This window comes from Microcaecilia unicolor, chromosome 11 (assembly GCF_901765095.1).
Source record: "Microcaecilia unicolor chromosome 11, aMicUni1.1, whole genome shotgun sequence".
Lineage (NCBI taxonomy): Eukaryota > Metazoa > Chordata > Amphibia > Gymnophiona > Siphonopidae > Microcaecilia > Microcaecilia unicolor.
This window is the reverse complement of record NC_044041.1, coordinates 112841570-112864091: the sequence shown is the minus strand read 5'-3', so window position 1 is coordinate 112864091 and position 22522 is coordinate 112841570. Positions and strand designations below refer to the sequence as shown.

The window sequence follows — 22522 nt, the reverse complement described above, 5'->3', positions numbered from 1 at the left end:
TCCCATTTACACCAACGAAAAAGTGGTATAAATCCCTGCATGCAGATTTACATGCACTGGGCCATATTATATAACTATGCACATAAATTTTGGAATGCCCACAAAACGCCCATTTCTCCGCCCATAACCACACCCCTTTTGAACTGCGCACATTAGAATTTAGGCTCAATTCATTACAGAATACACTTAGCGAGTTGTGCGCGTAAATTCTAATTATTACATAAGTACATTAGTATCGCCATACTGGGACAGACAGCATCCTGTTCCCAGCAGTGGCCAATCCAGGTAACAAGTACCTGGCAAGATCCCAGAACAGTACAATACATTTTATGCTGCTTATTCTGGAAATTAAGCAGTGGATTTTCCCCTGGTCCATTTTAATAATGGCTTCTGAACTTTTCCTTTAGTAAGCCATCCAAACCTTTTGTTAAACCCCGCTAAGCTAACTGCGTTTACTACATTCTCTAGCAAAGAATTCCAGAGTTTAATTACATGTTCAGTGAAGAAATATTTTCTCCGATTCATTTTAAATTTACTATTTTTAGCTTCATTGTGTGCCCCCTAGTCCTAGTATTTTTGGAAAGAGTAAACAAGTGATTCACGTCTACCCGTTCCACTGCACTCATTATTTTATAGACCTCTATCATATTGCTCATTATTGCTTGTTAGGTGCTGTTATCTATGCTGCTTAGCTTGTTAAGCCAATTAAGTTATGCACGTTGTTATGGAATGCTCTTAGATTTCAGCGCGGAATGCTAGGCGCACTATATATAATCCAGGGGTTGGTTTTAGAATAGCGACTAGGCACATGCAGCAGCCAATTGGTACCAGTTAATACCTATTAATTGCCTATTGATTTAATAATTGGCTGGTAATTGGAGTTAAGTTGTGTGCGTTGCTGTGCCTAATTACTTTTCTTCTAGAGCCAGACTGTGTGTAGAACTCCCAAACCAATAATACATTTTTCTTAGCCTAGGTGTGAGATGGACTTCCTGGGCTACCCAAGTCATGAAGAGTGTGTTGCTTGTTTCTCCATTCCTTGTTTATCTGGTGTTGAAGTCTATATTTCTTCCCCACTAGTATATCTTTCCAGACAAACCTTCTCAAGCCTTTCCCATGGACACCGTGTTTATCTATCGTGTCCAGCAAGAGTAAAACAGATATTTTATTTGACTGATTTACACAAAAAAGTCCCAATCTGCGCCTAAAAGCTCTGAATAGGAAGGCAATCCCAGAGGGGTGAAATAAATTGTGACTTTCCCTTGTACATTTAGGGCATAAAGCTGTATCCATTTGTCCTGCTTTATACATCTGTGATCATGTAAAGTGTGCTCTGTGTAAGATCCTTCATTGAAATTCTATATAATCTTCACCATAAATTAGTTTGGGAATCCCTTTAATACCACTCTCAATGTCCCAAGGCCTCAGACAGCAACCTGAATCTCTCTTCCATCTGACTTTAAAGTCAGTGAAGTTTCTAGGGCCTTCCAAGCGCTGTAAAACCTTATGCTTCAGAAATAGATCTATCCGAAGAGAGAGAATTTTTAAAACTCCTCTTTTATTTTATCTCTTAAATGGCTCCTTAAGCTCCCTGAGTCTAGAATGAATATAATGTTTGATCTGACAGGATCCAAATCTGTCTTCCCCCACACCACCACCACCACCCCCTCCCCACACCCCCACCCCAACTAGTAGTAAGCTGATTCTGGAGGCCAGTTCCATCCTTGTCAAGCAAATACGCCTAGAATATTATTCCCCTTGACACTGATCTAACAAATGCCCTGTTTCCCATCCCTTGCAAGAAAGCCATATTACTTATAGGTAACAAATCAGGTACACCTGGGTTAAGACTCCAGTGATGCATTAGGATCCCTCAAATATCTTGCATGGAGCGGAGTGTAAGACTTTTGTGCCTGTGGAGGGGCAGTGTACCATGAGATGCATGCAATAAATAGTTTGGATGCCAAGGGTCCGTCAACGCTTGTTCGTAGGCTGTGATAGTATAGTTGGAGCCTCCCATTATGCAGTCATGCAGATGCCTTAATTAGCAGGCTTGATTATATAATCTCAAGTCAGGGAGTCCTAAGCCTCCCCAATGCTAGTTACTGTGTAAAAGCTGTGTCTTCATTTTAGATTTCTTCCTCCCCACCAACAAATTTAGATATGAGTGTGTGAAATAGAATCAAGTCCTTTTTTAGCTGAAACATTGCCGTATTGGGTTTTATTTTAAGATTTATGTAATCACAATTATTTTTGAATTTGAAATCTATTTTATTAATAACACAGTACAAAGATCATTGAAGAACATTTGCAATACAAGTACATAATCCAGCCTTAAAACTAATATGTTCCATACCTATTAAAAAAAACCCTGCATATTTTCAAATTTTAAAGTCTACTATCCCTAACTATAAGCCTAGGCGAGAGGCCTTGTTTCTTACAGCATCCCACCCCTAGAACCAACTACCCCAAACACAGCTTCCCCCACTCATACCCCTTCCACCCTCTCCCCACCCACCAAACCCTAAATCACCCCAAATACTAGAGGGAAGTGAACCCGACAAAAAGTATATCCGTGACAACAGAATATCATAGAACTGTAACAAGTGCAATCTTGCCAAAATAAGGCTCCTAATTTTCAGATTAAGTGATTATATATATTTTTTTATTCCCAAAAAGCTAGAGCGCTTCCTGCGTTTACTAGTAAGGTTTGGTTCTTTAGCTTTCCACGTCATGAAGGTGTGTAATTGATTCCTCCATTGCCAGTAGGATGGACTATCAGGTTGTACCCACTGTTGGAGGATACACTTTTTCCCCACTAAGATGGCCTTCCGCTCAAATAACTTATGGCCTTTGCCTTGAACCTCCAGGTCCCCTGCACATGCCAGCACTAAGACTTCAAAGGTATTCTGAATATGTGATTCAAGCAGGTGTCTTAAATAGCCAACAACCTCCTCCTCCAAAAAAAAAAAGGTCAGCATTTTAGGACAGGTCCAAAAGGCATGAAATAACATACCTTCGGTTTCCCCATATTTGCCCATATGGGTGAACCCACCAATTGAATCGATTCTCTTCTGACCAAACGAATGGATAATGCTTGTAAAACGTACAACCACATAGGAAAAAAACGTCATTCAGATTAGGCTGATTCTACCCGACAAGGAAAAGGGGACAGCTTGCCAGTTATCTAAGTAGTGTCATGTAAGCTGTGTCAGTCGGTTAACATTTAAAGAACACAAATTCCCTACGTTAGTGAGTAAAATTCTTAAATATCTGAATTAAACCTCACTTTTGTTTATTGTGCAATGAAAATGCAGTGGGAAATTCAGGAGGGAGCGGCTCCTATTGCTTATGAAAGCTGTTGAGAGTGGTACCCTAGCTGCTGGAAAGTGGCAAGGACACAGCAAAAAACAAAAGGCTGCTTCTGTCTCTCTGCAGGGGAGCCAAAGGGAAGCCCTACCTTATGCTAGAACAACTGATGGACTTCCTAAACCAAAAACAGCGGGATCCCCGGCTCAATGAGATCCTCTACCCCCCCTTGAAAAAGGACCAGGTACGGCTGCTGATTGAAAAGTATGAACCCAACAAGCAATTCGTGGAGCGAGGTGAGTGGGGGCAGCTTGCATCTCACGGGACAGGAGGATGGTGGAGGGAAGAGAGGATATTGGGGGCTGTAGAGGGAAACGTATCCCTATTGGCTATTATTTATTTCTAGATCAAATGTCAATGGAAGGTTTTAGTCGGTTTCTCGGGGCAGAGGAGAACAGCATTGTGCCACTGGAGAAACTGGATCTCTGCAATGATATGACACAACCCCTGAGCGGCTATTTTATCAACTCCTCCCATAACACCTACCTCACAGGTACCCCTTATGCCCACCTCTTAAATATATACTCATTCATGACCAGCTGACACAATTATTCCAATGTGCAAACACAGGTCTGACAAATATTTCATCCCTCGTTCCTCTCTTGCATTTTTTCTCTCTCGCTGGGTTACAGCTGGCCAGCTTACTGGGAATTCCTCAGTGGAGATGTATCGGCAGGTGCTGCTCACAGGGTGTCGCTGCATTGAGTTGGACTGCTGGAAGGGGCGTCCACAGGATGAGGAACCTTTCATCACGCATGGATTTACCATGACAACTGAAATTCCCTTCAAGGTAAAGCTTGGAGCCTTGACAAGTTATGTATTCCCTATTCTCCAAGGACAAGCAGGCTTGCTTCTTCTCACAAGTGGGTAGACGCTGTTCCCTTGTCGCCCAGCCCGGCAATATTGCCATAGTAAAAAATAGAGCTTTTAGGAGCTCGAGCTGCGCTCCAGTGTGCATGTGACAGTGCCTTTCCGCCCGATGTGTGAACACACAGCTTCAGTTTAATACAAAAACTAAATGAAAATATTGAAAGACAACTCCAAGGGGAGGGGGGGCAGGATTGTGTGAATAAGAAGCCTGCTGTTCTCAGAGAATACCTGCTACAGGTAAGAATCTTTGCTTTCTCCGAGGACAAGCAGGCTTGCTTCTTCTCACAAGTGGTAGACGCCGTTCTTGTGTCGCCTGGCCCATTGCCCATGTAGTGTTCCATACTTGCTATACTGTTCTTTTCTCTGGGGGTAATATTCAGCCTGTAAGCTGCTCACAGATGTGGCCTGAACTAACTCCGGATATTCAGTGCTGGGATATGCATGGCTCCAGGCATTGAATATCCAGGGACTGGCCGATATTTAGGCAAAATAATGTCTCCGTTCCTGGACTATCCCTAACCTAGCCCCTTAGGGAATGGCAGTTTAGGAGAGAGATTCATGGCACTACCCCGCTAAGCGCTTCTGAATATTAGCGGCCAGCCAGCTCAGCGGGGTTTAACCAGGCAGGGTCCTCTCCTGCCCTGTTAAACCCCTCTGTTTCCAAGTTTATTTTCCATTTGATATACTGCCCATTGGCAGTGCCTTTTAGGCGGTTTACAAGTAAATAACATGCCGTGTGTTCTCCGTGTTTTAACTTCCCATATATTCTGCATGTTTCCTTTCCTTCCCTATGAAAGTTTTCTTACTTCATGGTTTGGTTTTGTGCTCCAGGAGGTGATTGAAGCTATTGCTGAAAGTGCTTTCAAGACTTCACCCTTCCCAGTCATCCTTTCCTTTGAGAATCATGTAGACTCGTAAGTTACTCATGCTGTTTTGCCAATGTGCCTCCTGCTGTGAAAGGCCTGAACTATTTGTGTTCAAATGGATAAATAATTCAACCACTAAACAAAATCTTGCTATTGTACTTTTCAGTGCGAAGCAACAGGCTAAGATGGCGGAATACTGTCGTACCATCTTTGGAGATGCACTACTGATTGACCCTCTGGAAAAATATCCTGTAAGATTTTTGGGGGACGACAGTGACAGTCTGTCATGGCTTAGAGGGGATGCTGCTGGGGTTCTACCATGATCTTCATCTTCATTGTAATTTCTTCCTCACCTAATTGCCCCCTTCAGTCTTCTGGTTCCTAAGATAACGAAATCTGACTCTCGGGTCATATTATGCAGCTTGTCACGTTCCCTTTCCTCTGGACTCTCTCCAGTTTCTCTCTGCTTTCCTTGAAATGTAGGGTCCAAACCTAGACATGGTATTGTAATAATGTTGAGTAGCATGAGAGAATGACTTCATTTGATATCCCTGACATGATATGAACTTCCTGTGCCTCTTTCTGCATTCAGATGCAGCCGGGGGTCTTGTTGCCAAGTCCCCAGGAGCTAATGGGGAAGATCCTGGTGAAGAACAAGAAGAAAAGGCATAAGGTGTGTGAGGGAAGCATGAAGAAGCGCCTGGTGGAGCAGACGTCCAGCACCAACAGTGACTTCAGCATCTGTGAACCGTCCTCTCCCAACCTCAGTATGTCCTGCCCCTCCCCTGCCACATCATCATACCCTGGCATGATCACCCCCTTGTTCTCGAGACACTGCCTAAGCACTGTAGTGTGTGTACATATATGTTAACAGAGCCCCTCTGTCCCTAGCACTCCCCACCTCACTGTTGTCTTTCCTCTTCTCTTGCCCTAGTGATCTTCCTATCTCTTCCAGGCTCCTTTTTCACTGACCAGGCGGATGGCGGACACATGCTTTCTAACGGTGAGGAGAAGTTGGCGGATAAAATAGCCAAGTTCAGTGAGCCCCGCAAATCCATTGGTAAGTTCCAGAGGTTTGACTGGATGATGCTTTCCCAGTTTCTATATATATAATGCACTAAGGAGTAGATTTGGATTGGAAGGAGTGGTATATGCATCCCATTGAGGAGCCATTCCTGAACGGTTCCTGAGCCATCCAAGTTCTTATGTCAGGAATCCTATCTTGAAATAATATTCACTCCAACAACCTGACTCTCAACTGATATATATTGAAATATTTTTGTAGGACTCGGAGGTGCTACTTAGTGGCTATCATATTCTTTTTTTTTTTTTTTTTTCATTTATTTCTTTATTAACTTTTTATAATTTACAAGATAGACTTATAAATGGCAATACAGCAGTAATTATTACAGAGATTGCTACAATCTATACATACAAAACATGTCCAACCTTTCTGGTATTAGCATTCTCCAAAAAGTAAAACAAAACATATTAGAAATAATTCTTGCTTTCTTAGACCCCAATCCTATATTGGAGAGGAGTAGCTGATCTAAGGAGAGAAAAATAGGTAATACTTAAGGATAAATGGCCTGGCTCAAAACCTCCAGCATTATATAATTATACCTTATTTACTCAACACTGACTATTTGGGCAACTTTAGGTTTAAACTGGAGATACATTGCTGCTTAAAGTTTCTTCAAAGTTAAGTCATATTATTCTCTCTCTTTTGGAAAAAGATTTAAAAGTATTTAAGAAGAAGTTTATTCAAGAAACGATTGAAAATAAATAAATAAATAAGAAAATAGGAGAAAACGGGTTGATCTATGACGAGGTGAACAGCACCATCGCTACAACTGAAAAGTTTTTTAGATGGTTTTTTGCTGTTATAAATTCTGAAGATCCCCACCTACTTAAATTTGAAGGAGGTATTAATGGGTACACTGTGAGAGTACTAAAAATGATTTGACTCTTTAGTGTTTGGGATGATATGAAGATTGTTGATTGATTTAATCCCCACACTTATTTTATGTGGTCCCTTTAAATTAGACTATAACTAACATAAACCACTTTGATTGTACCACAGAAAGGCGATATATCAAATCCATGACCTTTTGACCCTTTACAGAATACTGTAAGTTAATGCAGACCTTTGCTACATTTAGGTGACCACAATTACAACAGCTGTATAGCTGGTGTACATGTTGTACTGGGTTACAAATAATGGAATTTGAGCATGGCAATGGGGCACCTAAATAGAGGCACCCACTTAAAGAATTGTGACATTTAGAACAGCCCTTCCTGCCCCCCCCCCCCAAATATGGTACTTGTATATACATCACATACCTGCTTGTGGCCATTGTGGTTGATGGGAAAGGGTTCTGCTGTTAACTTGGATGTCCTGCACTTGCATCATAGATCGGGAGGCAGATAGTGATGAAGAGGAGGAAGAGGAGCAGTCGGACCCTAAGAAACCCACTACAGATGAGGTAAGCTCTTTTGTGGTTGTGGCATGATCCCATTCACCCTCAGAGCACTGACTGTCTCCTGCTAGGACTCTTCTGTTTACATCAGTGACTGGTGTGTAGTTCCTGGGACACTCTTGCTCCAGGATTAGTACGTTGTGTGCTTCGTGGGACTGATTGCCATGGATAGTACCTGCTTACTTTGTGTTTCTGATACAGGGCACAGCAAGTAGTGAGGTGAATGCCACAGAGGAGATGTCCACCTTGGTGAATTACGTGGAACCTGTGAAGTTCAAGTCTTTTGATGTGGCCAACAGTGAGTATCCTATAGTATGGAAGGGGATGGCAGCTGATGAACGTGACATGGACATCGTGTTGGATTGCATGATTTGTAGAGAGGGAAGTGGGATCAGACTATGAGATGGACCAGTAAATTGATTACTTATTTAGAAACGCCCCATCTTTTTCCCAACTACCTTTCTCTGGCTGTTGCTGGCTCTCACTGTCACTCACTTTCGCTGTCATGCTCTCTCTTTCTCTGTCATATTGCAGAGCGGAATAAATATTATGAGATGTCATCCTTTGTCGAAACAAAGGGCCTGGAGCAGCTCACCAAGTCCCCCATGGAGTTTGTGGAGTATCCTTCTACTATCATCTCATTGTGCTCTAAAATTCTGTTTCATATTAGCCTTTTTACTCCTTCCTCCTCCTCCCCACCATATATCTGAGGTGCTTTCCTTAACTTTGCACCCCACCCTCAGATATAATAAGAAACAGCTAAGTCGCATCTACCCCAAGGGAACACGTGTGGATTCATCAAACTACATGCCCCAGGTCTTCTGGAATGCTGGTTGCCAGATGGTGGCGCTGAACTTCCAGAGCCTTGGTAAGGGGCCATGGACTACTCTCTTGTGGTGTGGGTGGGGGGGCCTCAGAGAAGTCTTGGGAAACAAAGAAAAAATGGGGGCCGACCAAGCAAATTCCAATACAAGGGTAACTTGTTTATTAAAACTAGAACAAATAAGCTCAAATGTGCAGCAAAACTAAAAAGCTTTTCTTATTGACCTGTTAGATTCAATGGACTCGACGCAGTCCTGTGGTTCGACACAGAAGGCACCTGCCTCAGGTGTTGCAAACAATTTGGTCTGGTTGGTAATGCAAAGGTATTGACTGGTATCCTTGCATAAACTGATAAGTAAATCGCAGTAAAACAGTGTTGAGTCCATTGAATCTAACAGGTTTACTGTCAATAAGAAAAACTTTAGTTTTGCTGCACATTTGTGCTTATTCTGCTTTTAATAAACAAGTTACCCTTGTGTTAAGTAGTAGTAGTTGGGATTCAATTGGTCGGGCCCCCATTTTTTTTTCTTTTTCTGTGAGCATTATACATAAGCATGGATTAATGAGACAAAGTCGACATGGATTTAGTTGAGGGAAATCTTGCCTCACCAATCTACTACATTTCTTTGAAGGGGTGAATAAACATGGATAAAAGCAAGCCAATCAATATTGTGTATCTGGAGTTGCAAAAAGCCTTTGACAAATTCCCTCTAAGACTCCTGAGGAAATTAGAAAGTCCTACTGTGGATTAAAAACTGGTTAAAAGGTAGAAAACAGAGTAGGGTTAAATGGTCAGTATTCTCAATGGAGAAGAGAAGACAGTGGGGCTCCCCAGGGGGTCTGTTCTGAGACCGCTGCTTTTTATTATAAATAATCTAGAGATGAGAATAATATGAGGTAATTAAATTTGCTGATGACACAGTTATTCAAAGTTGTTAAATCGCAAGAGGATTGTGAAAAATTGCAAAAGGACCTTACGAGACTGGGAGACTGGGCAAATGGCAGGTGATGTTTAATGTGAGTAAGTGCAAAGTGATGCATGTGGGGAACACGATCCCAAACTATAGGTACGTGATGCAAGGTTCCACATTAGGAATTGCCACCCAGGAAAATGATCTATGTGTCATCATTGATAAGTTGAAACCCTCTGCTCAGTGTGCAGTAATGGCTAAGAAAGCAAATAGAATGCTAAGAATTATTAGGAAAGGAGCTTGATGCGGAAGACGCTGCAGGCCGGTTCCCGTTCGGCAGACCACCTCTGGGGAAGGTCGGGGACGACTTGTTGTCCGGAAAAACGCAAGGAGAAATAACCTTAACGGCTGTTTGGAAGGCTGTCCAAGAACTGACAGTGGCGGTAACAAAGTCCACAAATGAAGTTCATCAAATAGTGAGTAAAATAGATAATATAGACGCCTCAATGGAGAAAGTAAAAATAGATTTTGCTAATGAAGCTCAGCAATTTAAAACAGAAATTAAAGATATTAAGTCTTCGGTTGGAGCTTTGATAGAAGATAAGTTTAAAATCCACAGTAAAATTGAGCAAATGGAAAATCACAATAGACGATTACATTTGAGACTCCTGAATTTTCCAAGATCGTCTTTAATAAATTCGGTGGTGGGAGGCGGGGCTGGTGGTTGGGAGGTGGAGATAGTGCTGGGCAGACTTATACGGTCTGTGCCCTGAAGAGGACAGGCACAAATAAAAAGTAGCACATATGAATTTGTCTTGTTGGGCAGACTGGATGGACCGTGCAGGTCTTTTTCTGCCGTCATCTACTATGTTACTATGTAGGAAAGGAATGGAAAACAAAAATGAGAATGTTCTAATGCCTTTATATTGCTCCATGGTGCGACTGCACCTCGAATAATGTGTGCAATTCTGGTTACTGCTTCACAAAAAGATATAGCAGAATTAGAAAAGGTACAGAGAAGGGCGACAAAAATGATAAAGGGGATGGGATGACTTCTCTTTGAGGAAAGGCTAAAGCGACTAGAGCTGTTCTGCTTGGTGAGATATGGTAGAGGACTATAAAGTACTAAGTGGAGTGGAACAGGTAGAAGTGAATCGCTTGTTTTGCTCTTTTTAAAAATATTAGGACTTCACCTAATGAGGTATTTAAAGTGTATGATATTAAGAACAAAAGTCATTTAACATCTAATATTAGCACTTGCCAAGGAATTGTTAAGAGGGGAGGGGGGAGAAAAATGGGGAAGAAAAGTGTTTGGCGATGTTGAATATGTTGCTAGAATGTTGTTTTGTATATCAATCAATGCTATATGAATATTCCAAGTTAATTTGTATTGTGATAATCGTCAATAAAACAGTTTAAACATAAAAATATTAGGACTTGAGGGCATGCAGTGAAGCTACTAAGTAGTAAATTTAAAACAAATCAGAGCAAATGTTATTCACTCAATGTGTAATTAAATTCTGGAATTCTTTGCCAGAGAATGTGGCAGAAAGCAGGTAGCTGAGCAGGGTTTAAAAAGGTATGAAAGAAAAGTCCATACACCATTATTAAGATGGACTTGGGAAAACCCACTGCTTATTTCTAGGATAAGCAGCATAAAATTTGTTTTACTGTTCTGGGATCTTGCCAGGTACTTGTGACCTGGATTGGCCACTGTTGTAAACATGGTACTGGGCTTGATGGACCTTTGGTCTATCTGTCCCACTTTGGCAATCTTTATGTTCTTATGAGGGGATAAGTCTGGGGCCATTTCCCCTCTTGTCTCTGGATCCTTTGTGCCTCACACATCCATTGATGCTACTTGTTGGTGTGTTATCTTGTTTCCACACCTCCTTCCTGTCCCCTCATCCATTCTCATAATGCATGGTGTTGACAGTTTCTTCCTAATCTGTATTGGTACTTGTGCCACAGATCTCCCCATGCAGCTGAATATGGGCATTTTTGAGTACAACCACCGAAGCGGTTACTTACTGAAACCAGAATTCATGCGACGTACTGACAAGCCCTTTGACCTCTTCACTGAGAATATTGTGGACGGTATTGTGGCCAATACTGTTAAAATCAAGGTAACGGAGACTGGGGAGGGCCAATTCATCCAATACCTGACATCCCTACAGTTACACCATTCATAGTCAAGTGTAACCAGTGGTGTGCTAGAGCCGATTGTTAATTTTTCTTTAATTTTGCGAGCCAGTTGTTTCACCAGATCAGCTGGGGCAGGAGCGATCCTTCTACATACGCTCCTGCCTGTGCAGTCTCTACTCTCATACAGAAACTGACCGCCATAAGTTTCAGTGGCAGTCTCGTGGCAGCCATTTTCAGTAAGGAGAGTGGAGACTGCATGGGCAGGAGTGTAGGAGAATCATTCCTGCCCCAGCTGACCACTGGACCACCAGGGCTATGTAAGGTAGGCCTGGGGAGCGGGAGGGGGTTTGGGTTTTGAACATGCTGTCTGCTGCATGAGAGGGAGAAGGGGACAAGCTGCAGTGGATGAGAAGGAGAGAAACGGACAAACTGCTTGTGGATGAGAGAGAGAGAAGGGCAAGGAGAGGGAGACATCATACATGGAGGGAAAGGGAACTGGGACTTGATATACCACCTTTCTGAGGTTTTTGCAACTACATTCAAAGCAGTTTACATATATTCAGGTACTTATTTTGTACCAGGAGGAGGTTTAAGTGACTTGCCCAGAGTCACAAGGAGCTGCAGTGGGAATTGAACTCAGTCCCCCAGGATCAAAGTCCACTGCACTAACCACTAGGCTACTCCTCCTGCAGCACATAGAAGGGCACGGAGAGGAGTGGGGACATGTTGCTCATGGGTGGGAAAGGAAAAGGGGAATATATTGCTCATGGATGTTTGCTTTTCTGTAAATATATATCTTTTGTAATTTTGTATTTAGCGGAGTATGGAAGAAAATGTATTTGTTACTTTTACCAGTATTTTCACTGCATATAGAATCTGGCTTTCTGGGGGGGGGGGTCTTCAGTTTTTGTCTGCATGTTTTTTTGTGGCCCCCTATTTTGTATCAGTTGAGGGTCTGTCCATGTTCTGTATGTCAGAGTGAGATTCTGCTGGCATGTAGTGTCTGTGTAGGAATCTGTAACATTCCAGCTTGTTCCAGTTTCCCAGTAGTGGGTATATTGGTATATAGGGTGAGAAATATTAAATCTGACATATGATCTATTGTCAGAGTATCAAATTTATTGTGAAAAGAATTAGCAGATTGGGATGAATAGAAGACATCGTGGATGAATAGCAAACATACACCCTTGTTTTTAAAACCGTTCTGGCAGTGTGCTAATGGTGACAGAGCCCATTCACTTTGAATGGTCTGTGTTGGCATTGCCGAACAGCTTAGTAAACAGGGGATCATAGGTTGGCTACAGATATAGGAGTGCGGTGAAAATCAATTGGCCATTTGGAACTTACAGTATAGAATATTATGTTTTAATTTTATTTGTAAATTTGTTTCTGCCTGTGCATATCATTTATACCAATAGAATGCATAATACAGTCTCGTTCATATGTGTGTGTGTGTGTGGGGGGGGGGGGGGGTTGAGAGAGAGAGAGCCTGTTGTTAAACATTTACCAGCACACCACTGAGAGTAATTCTAGGAACTTCAAGCATTGGATGGAGCAGAGAGCACTGGAACTGTGGACTCTTGTGAACTGTAGGAGAGGATCCATGTTGGTGGATTCCAGCCTCTCATTGCTTTATCTCCTCTCCTAGATAATCTCGGGTCAGTTCCTGTCGGATAAGAAGGTAGGGATATTTGTGGAGGTGGACATGTTTGGCCTGCCCGTTGACACCAAGCGCAAATTCCGCACCAAAACCTCTCAGGGGAATTCCTTCAACCCTGTCTGGGATGAGGAGCCCTTTGTGTTTCAGAAGGTAATTGACCTCATTTCCTGCCTTTCACTTCTTCTAGATTTCTACCTTCCTTTCTAAACCTCACGCTTCTTTCACATCAGCCTCTACCTCTTCCTTTCTCTTTTCTTTACCCAGTCCTGCCTCTCATCCCCCTCTCCTTTTACCTTCTTTGCTATTTCATCATCCTGCCCTTCCTCTTTCCCCATGTCTCACCTCCTCCTACTCACTCTCCCTTCTCTCTGCACAGGTGGTACTCCCCACACTGGCATCTCTCAGGATTGCTGTATTTGAGGAAGGAGGGAAGTTCATTGGTCATCGTATCCTGCCTGTGAGCGCCATCAGACCAGGTGATGGAAGGGGAAGGCAAGGGATGGACTCCTTGGCTTCTCACCACACTCACTCCTGGTCCCTCACTTGTTGTTAGCCAGGTTAATTATGTGATCCTTCTCTATAGCAGTCTTTTCCTCTGAGTTCAAATTGGTTTTCTACTGTGGAATCATGTCTTCTCTCTCTTCCCCTCTGCTCCCCTGTCTGTGTGTGTCTTTGCTTTTCTCTTGCTCTCTCATCTGCCTTTCCTTTTTTTTCTCTGTCTCATGCTCTGGTGTTTGCTGCTTGCAGGGTATCACTACATTTCTTTGCGGAATGAGAGTAACCAGCCGCTCTGTCTCCCTGCCTTGCTCGTTTACACTGAAGCCAGCGACTACATCCCAGATGATCACCAGGGTAAGGTGTTACGGGGGTGGCAATGTGCTGCACCTCTGGATCTGCTACTTGCACGTTGATATCACACAATTTTGTGTCTTATAGATTATGCTGAGGCACTCTCCAATCCTATCAAACATGTCAACATGGAGCAGCGTACAAAACAATTGGTAGCACTGATTGGAGAGAGCGAGGTAAGACCCCCCCCCCCCCCCCCCCCCACACACACACTTTGTGACCACAACCCGTGCCACAAACAGTAGGTAGCACTGACTGGAGAAAGCAATATGAGACCCTCCCCCCCCCCCCCCACCTCTTGACTTGTGACCACAATCCAAACATCTGGGAGCAATGATCAGAAAGAATGAAGTAAGAACCCCCTCCCCACCCCCAACCATCTGGTGGTGCAAGGTAAGGTCTCCGACCTCCAACTCTAATTCATCGGTTCAAACATCTGGTAGCACTGATTAGAGAGAATGAGGTAACCCCTGATTTCCATTCCCAGCTTTGATAATTTGGGCAGATGGTATTGGATCCTGTGGCTCTTGGGTGGCCTGTGCGGGGGAGCACCTCTAGTGCAGGAAGTTGGTACAGGGATCTTGGTGAATGGCAGAGGGTGAGATTTCTGTTCTCCTGGGGAGTTTTAAAAAATCTTTTATTTATTACAATCAGGGCACCAACCTGGAGAAGCCGAAGGAGCTGCCTAAATCTGACACCAAATCCCTACCTACCCAAAAACCAGTGCAAAAGATCGACCCCCCTGTCACTGTCAGTTCAGGCCTGACCAGCCTGAGGAACCTAGGTAAGAGCGGGGTGTGTGTCATAGGGCTAGCTCAGGGGATGCTTGAGCACCCCAGTATTGATCAAACTCCATTATTCTGACCAGAGAGCATTCACTTGTGGTGTTTAGCATCCCAATTATTTTGAAAAGTTGGCTCCTACGGTGTGTTTTATTTGTGCAGCTGCATTTCTTCACCTTCACATTACATACTCAAGCTGGGTTTTGGCTCTGAAAAGGATGATTTTGGAGTACAGTTCCCTTTCAAGCTACAGTATAAACCCAAGGAAGACAGAACTGTGCTAGAGAAGAGGGGTGGGCTGACAGATTTGTCGGATAGCTCTATTGAAAATACTAGAGAAGATTTACAAATATTTAGGAATTTTAAAAAATTCTGATTTTAGATACTATTAAGAAGGATTATATGGCCATCTTTAGGCAAGTTAATAAGGACATTGCCTTTAACTTTTTAGCACACTCTGCCTTCTGTCCACTGCTGGGAGCCAGGGGCCAGCCACACTCTTCTTTTCCTCTGCTCCTGGAAGCCAGGGATTGTTCTGGTTCTTTGGGAAGATACAGTGGTGTTGGTTTAGTATAGAGTCTCTTTCTGCCCTCATTTATAAGATGAACAAAATTGGTACATTTGGTATGATGAGTGTTCAGACAAGTGGGGAAAGCATGTGGAGCATGACTCGTGGAATTCTTTCCAATCCCACTATATGTCTGTGGGTGTATGTATGTCTGTTTTGCCTGTGGGTTGGTGGGCGTGCCTGTATACCTATGTTACTTACAAGTTTGTGAATGTATGTGTAAGTTGAAACGTGGGGTGGGGGGTTGTTAATTGACTTTCCCAAGTAGTTGTTTTCTGCTTATTTGGGATTCCAGTCCACCTTGTACTACCATTGCAATGATGGTTCTTTGCCATACTCACTCGTATTTCTTTTTGGGAAAGAACAGGTGCACGGGCTAAGAGCAACTGTATATAGGTACATAAGTGTTCCCATACTGGGGCAGACCAAAGGTCCATCAAGCCCAACATCCTGTTTCCAACAGTGGCCAAATCCAGGTTACAAGTACCTGGCAAGATCCCAAAACAGTACAAATACATTTTATGCTGCTTATCCTAGAAATAAGCAGTGGATTTTCCCCAAGTCCATCTTAATAATGGTTTATGGACTTGTCTTTTAGGAAGCTAGCCAAACCTTTTTCAAACCCCACTAAGCTAACTGCTTTTACTACATTCTGTGGAAATGAATTCCAGAATTTAATTACACTTCGAGTGAAGAAATATTTTCTCTAATTTGTTTTAAATTTACTACTTTGTAGCTTCTTTTCATGCCCCCTAGTCCTAGTATTTTTGGAAAGAGTAAACAAGCAATTCACGTCTACCCGTTCCACTCATTATTTTATAGACCTCTATTATATCTCCTCTCAGCCATCTTTTCTCCAAGTTGAAAAGCCCTGGCTGCTTTAGCCTTTTCTCATAGGGAAGTCACCCTAACCCCTTTATCATTTTCGTCACCCTTCTCTGTACCTTTTCTAATTCCACTATATCTTTTTTGAGATTCGGTGACCAGAATTGCACACAGTATTCGAGGTGCGGTTGCACCTTGGAGAGATACAAAGTTCACCTTGAAACTACTGTTTGTGTGGGTGGTGGCAGAAGAACATACATATGTTTTGAATATCTCATGTACGCGAGTGGAGGAGTAGCTTAATGGTTAGAGTAGTAGCCTGATTTCATGGGGAACTGAGTTTGATTCCCACTGCAGCTCGTGGCTCTGGCCAAGTCATTTAACCCTCCATTGCCCCAGGTACAAAATAAGTACCTGTATATATTATGTAAACTGCTTTGATTGTAACCACAGAAATGTGGTATATCAAATCCCTTCCCTTTTTCTTCCCTGTAACGTAAACAACTCTCTGGGAAAATCCTATTAATGTGGCTAAAGGTGCTTTTGGGGTTTTTTTTTTGTTTGTTTTTTCTTTGTTTTTGTTTTTTATTTAGCTCATGCTTTTTTCAGTTTTAGCTCAAAGTGAGTTACATTCAATTATAGTGGGTATTTTCCTGTCCCTGGAGGGCTTATAGTCTTGTCTGTACCTGAGGCAATAGAAGGTTAAGTGACTCGCCAAAGATCACAAGGAGCCACAGTGGGCTCAACCCCCTGCTCTAATCATTAGGTTACTCCTCTGCTATTTCAAGGTGTAATTGGACTCTGGAATTCATTGCCAGAGACTGTGGTAAAAGATGTTAGCTTAGCAGGGTTTAAATCAAGTTTGGACAAGTTCCTAAAAGAAAAGTCTATAAGCCATTATTAAGATGGACTTGGGAAAATCCACTGCTTATAAACATAAAATCTGTTTATACTTGGGATCTTGCCAGGGACTTGTGTCCTGGATTGGCCACTGTTGGAAATAGGATACTGGGCTTGATGGGCCTTCGGTCTGTCCCAGAATGACAATGCTTATTATGTTCTTATCTGTGTTATCATCAAAACGTCTTTATATCCAGTTAAAGTTCATCCACCATCCTTTCATTCAAGTATAAAGCAATTTCCAAGTTTTCCAGTTCCTAATATATGAAAATCTGTACTTATTAGCAATCTCTTATAAAGTGACCTCAGTGACGCTCACCGTCCACCACCCTCGCAGGAATTACGTGGCGGTATCATAAGCATCAATTATCTTCACCGGTACACTTTTCTCACAGTGTTTTCAATATCAGAAAACTCTTTCACTAATTATTCATTGGAAACTTGGAAATTGATTTATACTTGAATGAAAGGATGGTGGATGAACTTTAACTGGATATAAAGACGTTTTGATGATATATTTTATTGTATCCAGTATAAATAGTATATCTGTTGCCAATAATTGACTTATCTGTGTTATGGCATCTCTTTTTGCTTTTAGTCCTGTTTGAGGAGGAAAATCTCAGACCACTCATTTGTAGTTTGGTAAATGGCTTTGCAGCTTGCCCTTATAAATTGGTGGATTCTGTTTTTTTTTTGTTGTGTTTGTTTTCCAGAGGGTTTATTTTTAACATTAGCACAAATTTTAAGAAACTTAAGTCATAGTTCCAGGTCTCTGTCACAGCATTTCTGATAAACAAGTCTAATACAAATTGAGAATTATGCAGGGTAGAGCCCCTGGAAGAGGTGGAGGAAGGGATGGGATTGTGAGGGAGTGTGAAGAGGAAGAAGGGACTAGAAGATGTGGTAGGAGGTGAGAGGGATGGAGCAGGGTCCCAGGACCCCTGAAGGAAGCAGGAAGAGAGGTATCAGGGACATGGAGGAAGGGGAGGAGAAAAAGGTGTAGAACCTTCTGTAGGAAGTGGGGGAGGAGGATGGGACAAGGGAATGGGGGGGGGGGGGGGGGGGTAATCAGGGCCCTGCAGTGGAGGGAAAGAAAAGGGAAAGGGGGAACATCAAAAGGAGCGAGGAGATGGTGCATGGACCATTAGGGATTGGGGCATGGTATGTAATAGCTTGTATCTCTTGACTGTGCTCATCTCCTTTCCTCTCTTGTTTTAGGTCAGCAGGACGAGCTTATTGCCAGTGTGCTCACGGGTAAGAGGGATAAAGTGGTTATGTGGTTTATTAGGTGGCATCTTCTGGCATCATCACTCAGTACAGAACACATCCTGTGCTTTCTGCTGCATTCCCACACTGCAGTACAAGTGGGCATGATGCCTTTCAGCCCTCGGAGATTTCCCTTCTTTCACTGCAGTAATCGCTCCAGTTTTGTGATTAACTAAGGATACTTCCAGCATTTAATTATTTTTTCACCAACTGCAGTTCATGGCAGGGCTGTAGATGCCTCCTCACTTAATCTGAGAGCTCTGATGTTCTCTCTACCCATTCTCTTCTCAGAGGTACGTGCACAGACTGTGGAAGATCTCAAGCAGCAAAAAGCTTTTGTTCGGCTGCTGAAGAAACAGTACCGGGAACTGAAGGAGCTGCGAAAGAAACACATGCGGAAGATCTCCGCACTGCACCGGGAGCAGAGTGCCCGTCTGAGTGAGTTTCACAGTGAGAGCACCCGCAGGCGCTCCCAGGTGGAAAAGAAGATGAGGAACCTCAAGAAGGAGTGAGTGTGGAGAGGTGGGCAGCAGATGCTGAGAGGTTGAATGTTGGAGTAGATCTGTTCTCTGATATCTCTGACCTGATCTCTTACAGATCCAGTGGCTCCTCAGAGGCGGTAAAGCAGCAACTGAGTCAGTTGGAGAAGGAGGTGAGCCAAAAAAAAGCTGGAGCTGCAGGAGTGGCAGATGCGGGGGCTGTTGGAGCTCCGGGATGCTCAGCACCAGCTGGAAAAGACCAAAAAGTTTGAGCATCTGAAGCAGGTGAGTCGGTGATTGCCTAGCTGATATTCTCTGTTGCTGCATGACCCATATCTCCCATTCCTTAATGAGAGGTTTGCTGAATTATACAACTTGTAGCTGCACTGGTCTGTAGCAGTGATGCCATGCCTCTGCCACCTTCCTCACAGGCCCTGCAGAAACTCCAAGACGTAGCCTCAGACTGTCAGGCTGGGCAGCTGAAGCGTCTGAAGGAAGTGAATGAAAAGTAAGTTCTGGAAAAAATGAGGATAGAGCCTTTAGACTCATTTGGGAAAGAGCTTCTGCCCCTTTGAAGTAGTGCTAAAGATGTGAACCCTGCGGAAAGAAATCTGTTACCCAGCAGTTTTGTGGGAAACATTACAAACAAAGTTGACTTTTGGGCAGGGGCAGTTCCTGGTAGTTAATAGCTTGAGAGCAGAAGCATCTGGAAACCATGTCACAGTACTAGTTGCCATGAGCAGAGAGATGTGGCTGAATGTAAAAGTTAATTGATGCATATTTATGTAATATGAAGTAACAATATAACCATGGCCTCTGGTTCCTTCCACTGGAGCAGGGAGAAGAAAGAACTGCAGAAGATTCTGGAAAGGAAGCGGCATAATAGCATCACGGAGGCAAAATCACGGGAAAAGCAGAAGAAGGAAGTGTGAGTGGGGGAGAGAGTTGGGGGTCTCCTGATCCCAGGACAAGTCCCTAGCCGAGGAAGAAGATAGCCTATAGAGAGGGATGGGGGAATTTATAATCAGGGTGGGGAAGGTGAGGGGACAAGTCTGTGGGACACAGACATGTGTAGGGGGTCTGGCTTCATGAATACAGACACAGATGGGACCAAGGGCACAACTACTTGGATAGGGATCCCCCATCCCTTGCTTGTTCTGACCTGCCACTACCCTCCTCTCCCTTCCCCACCCCACTGACCAGCTGCTCCTCTTTTTTTCCTCTTTCCCAGCTTTCTGTGACCTGAGGTTCACCTTTTTGTTCTCTGCAGGGAACTGACAGAAATTAATCGCAGGCACATTAATGAATCTGTCAACGCAATACGACGGGTAAGTGCAGGCTGGAAAGTGACTGAATGGAGCATCTCCCCTTCTTCACCTAGCTTCCACTATGTTCCCCCCTCCCTCTCCAGTCCTCTTCCCAACTCCCAGACAGTGCCAGCCCAACCATTACGCAAAGACTAGGCCATTGCCTTGGGCACCAGCTTTGAAGGGTGGGGGCAGCAAAGAGCAACGGCAGACAGAGCAAAGCAATAATCCTGATAGCCGTATGAACTCAAAAGAACTATCCGCACATAATCTTATGCCTAGGCAGAGTGGGTAATTATACATAGCCCATTCACCTAGGTAACTGGCTTTTGGAAGGTGCTTTCATTAGGTGTACAAGCATCTTACTTGTTATGTCGTGTTTTGTTCCCATCCAGCTGGAGGAGGCTCAGACACGACGGCAGGAGAAACTGGTCAGTGAGCAGCAGGACATACTCCGGCACATCAACGATGAGCAGCCCAGGGTAAGTCTGGGTGAGGGGGCATTCTAGGTAAATCTCCAGGCACAGGGAAGAGGGCATTCTGGTTAAATTGCATCCTAGGGGAAGGAATAGGTAATCTTCAGCCCATCGTAGGTTAAGGGTTCTGCTGTGCAGTTTGGGTAATTCCCTGCTCAAAGATGACAGCACTGTTTTATAGCAGTTTTATTTCAAATTATCTGTCTAAAATACTTTGGCTGCAGTGTGATGGTTCTGTCCTTGCTCTTTACCCTGTGGCCACCCGAGGGCACTATTGGCAGTGTAGTGTGTGTATTTGGGATATCACCATACATAGACTCCGAATAGTGCATGTGTTATGTAACTGCACGCAAAACCCTGAAGTAGAGAGGTGTGGTAGCCGTGTTAGTCCACTTTTAAAGGTAATCAATAGAAATAAAATAAAACATGGAAAAGAAAATAAGATGATGCCTCTTTTATTGGACATAACTTAATACATTTCTTGATTAGCTTTCAAAGGTTTTCCTTCGTCAGATCGGAAATAAGCAAATGTTGGTAGGTGACAGTATATATAAGTGAAACATCAAAGCATTTCAGTGACAGTCTAACAGGATGAGGGTGGATAGGTGAGAGACAAGAAGAGTCGGGTGGATGAGGGACAGGGAAATATACATGGAGATAAGAGGGTGACAAAGCAGTACAATTTTATGGTTTATAATGGGCTACAAAACCCAGATCTTTGTTAAGTCCTGTCTGGTTGGTGTCAAAATGTTTAATCATTCTGACTTCAAAGGTCTTACTTCCTGGATTGTCTTAAAGTTTCCTTTTAGTATTCTCACCATAAAATCGTTGATACAGTGTTCTGGTTTTGTAAAGTGCTGCCCCACAGAGGTGACATCCTGATTGGTACTAGCATTTTTCATATGGTGTCTATGTAAATTAAATCTCTTCTTTAGCATCTTACTTGTTTCTCCATTGTAACAGCCTTCGTTGCATTTTTGACACTGAATGATATATACCACATTGGAAGATGAGCACGTGAAAGATTCCTTAATGTTGAATATTTTTCCTTTGTGAATGACCGTGGGGTCCTGTGAAATGTTTTGGCATAGTTTGCAGTTGGATATATTGCAAGGATGTGTGCCATTCTCTTCTTTTTGAGTCTGTGTTGGGAACTTACTTATAATTAGTACTACTACTACTACTGCTACTTGACATTTCTATAGCGCTACTAGGTTTACGCAGCGCTGTACAGTTTAACAAAAAGGACAGTCCCTGCTCAAAGGAGCTTACAATCTAAAGGACGAAATGACAAGTTGGGGCAGTCTAGATTTCTTGAATAGTGGTTAGGTGCCAAAGGCGACATTGAAGAGATGGGCTTTGAGCAAAGATTTGAAGATGGGCAGGGAGGGGGCCTGGCGTATGGGCTCAGGGAGTTTATTCCAGGCATGTGTTTTAAGTTGGGTGGCTGTCGGAAGGCCAACACTGGTGGGGATGGGAATATCTCTTTCAGTAATTCATCCTCCTGGAGTAGAGAGGCTGTAGATCTTTTATGATTTTTCTTAATTTTTGAAGGAATTGTATAATTGTTTCAGAGTTTTTTCCCCCTCAGTCCAAATCATAAAAATGTCATCGGTAGTATTTTAGGGGTTTGGTCTGGTATGTATTCAGAAATGTCTCTTCCAGCTCAGCCATAAAGATGTTGGCATATTGGGGTGCTGTCCTGGTGCCCATCGCAGTGCCCATTATTTGTAGATAGATATCATTGTTAAAGCGGAAATAGTTGTGAGTTAAAATAAATTTGATTAATTTAGTAATAGTTTCTGGTGAGTATTATACAACTCCTTCAATACATACCATCCTACAATCGGATTCAAAATTGACTACTCCCCAGAAAAAGTCAATTTTTTGGACACCACAGTCTCAATCAGCGATGGCTATATACAAACATCCATATACAGGAAACCC

General features: G+C 43.1%; 1 protein-coding gene across 1 annotated transcript in view; it reads left to right on the top strand.

Moving 5' to 3' along the window:
* The window catches only part of PLCB3 (phospholipase C beta 3), an 80283-nt gene that overhangs the window by 54573 nt on the left and 3188 nt on the right, over positions 1–22522 (top strand). Inside the window, 25 exon segments of the mRNA XM_030217704.1 lie at positions 3439–3605; positions 3716–3862; positions 4002–4159; positions 5071–5153; positions 5272–5356; positions 5698–5872; positions 6061–6165; positions 7521–7591; positions 7787–7883; positions 8120–8204; positions 8329–8453; positions 11290–11444; positions 13112–13273; positions 13500–13599; positions 13871–13975; positions 14060–14148; positions 14627–14756; positions 18266–18301; positions 18605–18821; positions 18911–18974; positions 18976–19077; positions 19224–19300; positions 19631–19720; positions 20063–20120; positions 20495–20581. Coding sequence (XP_030073564.1) covers positions 3439–3605; positions 3716–3862; positions 4002–4159; positions 5071–5153; positions 5272–5356; positions 5698–5872; positions 6061–6165; positions 7521–7591; positions 7787–7883; positions 8120–8204; positions 8329–8453; positions 11290–11444; positions 13112–13273; positions 13500–13599; positions 13871–13975; positions 14060–14148; positions 14627–14756; positions 18266–18301; positions 18605–18821; positions 18911–18974; positions 18976–19077; positions 19224–19300; positions 19631–19720; positions 20063–20120; positions 20495–20581 — 2770 coding nt within the window.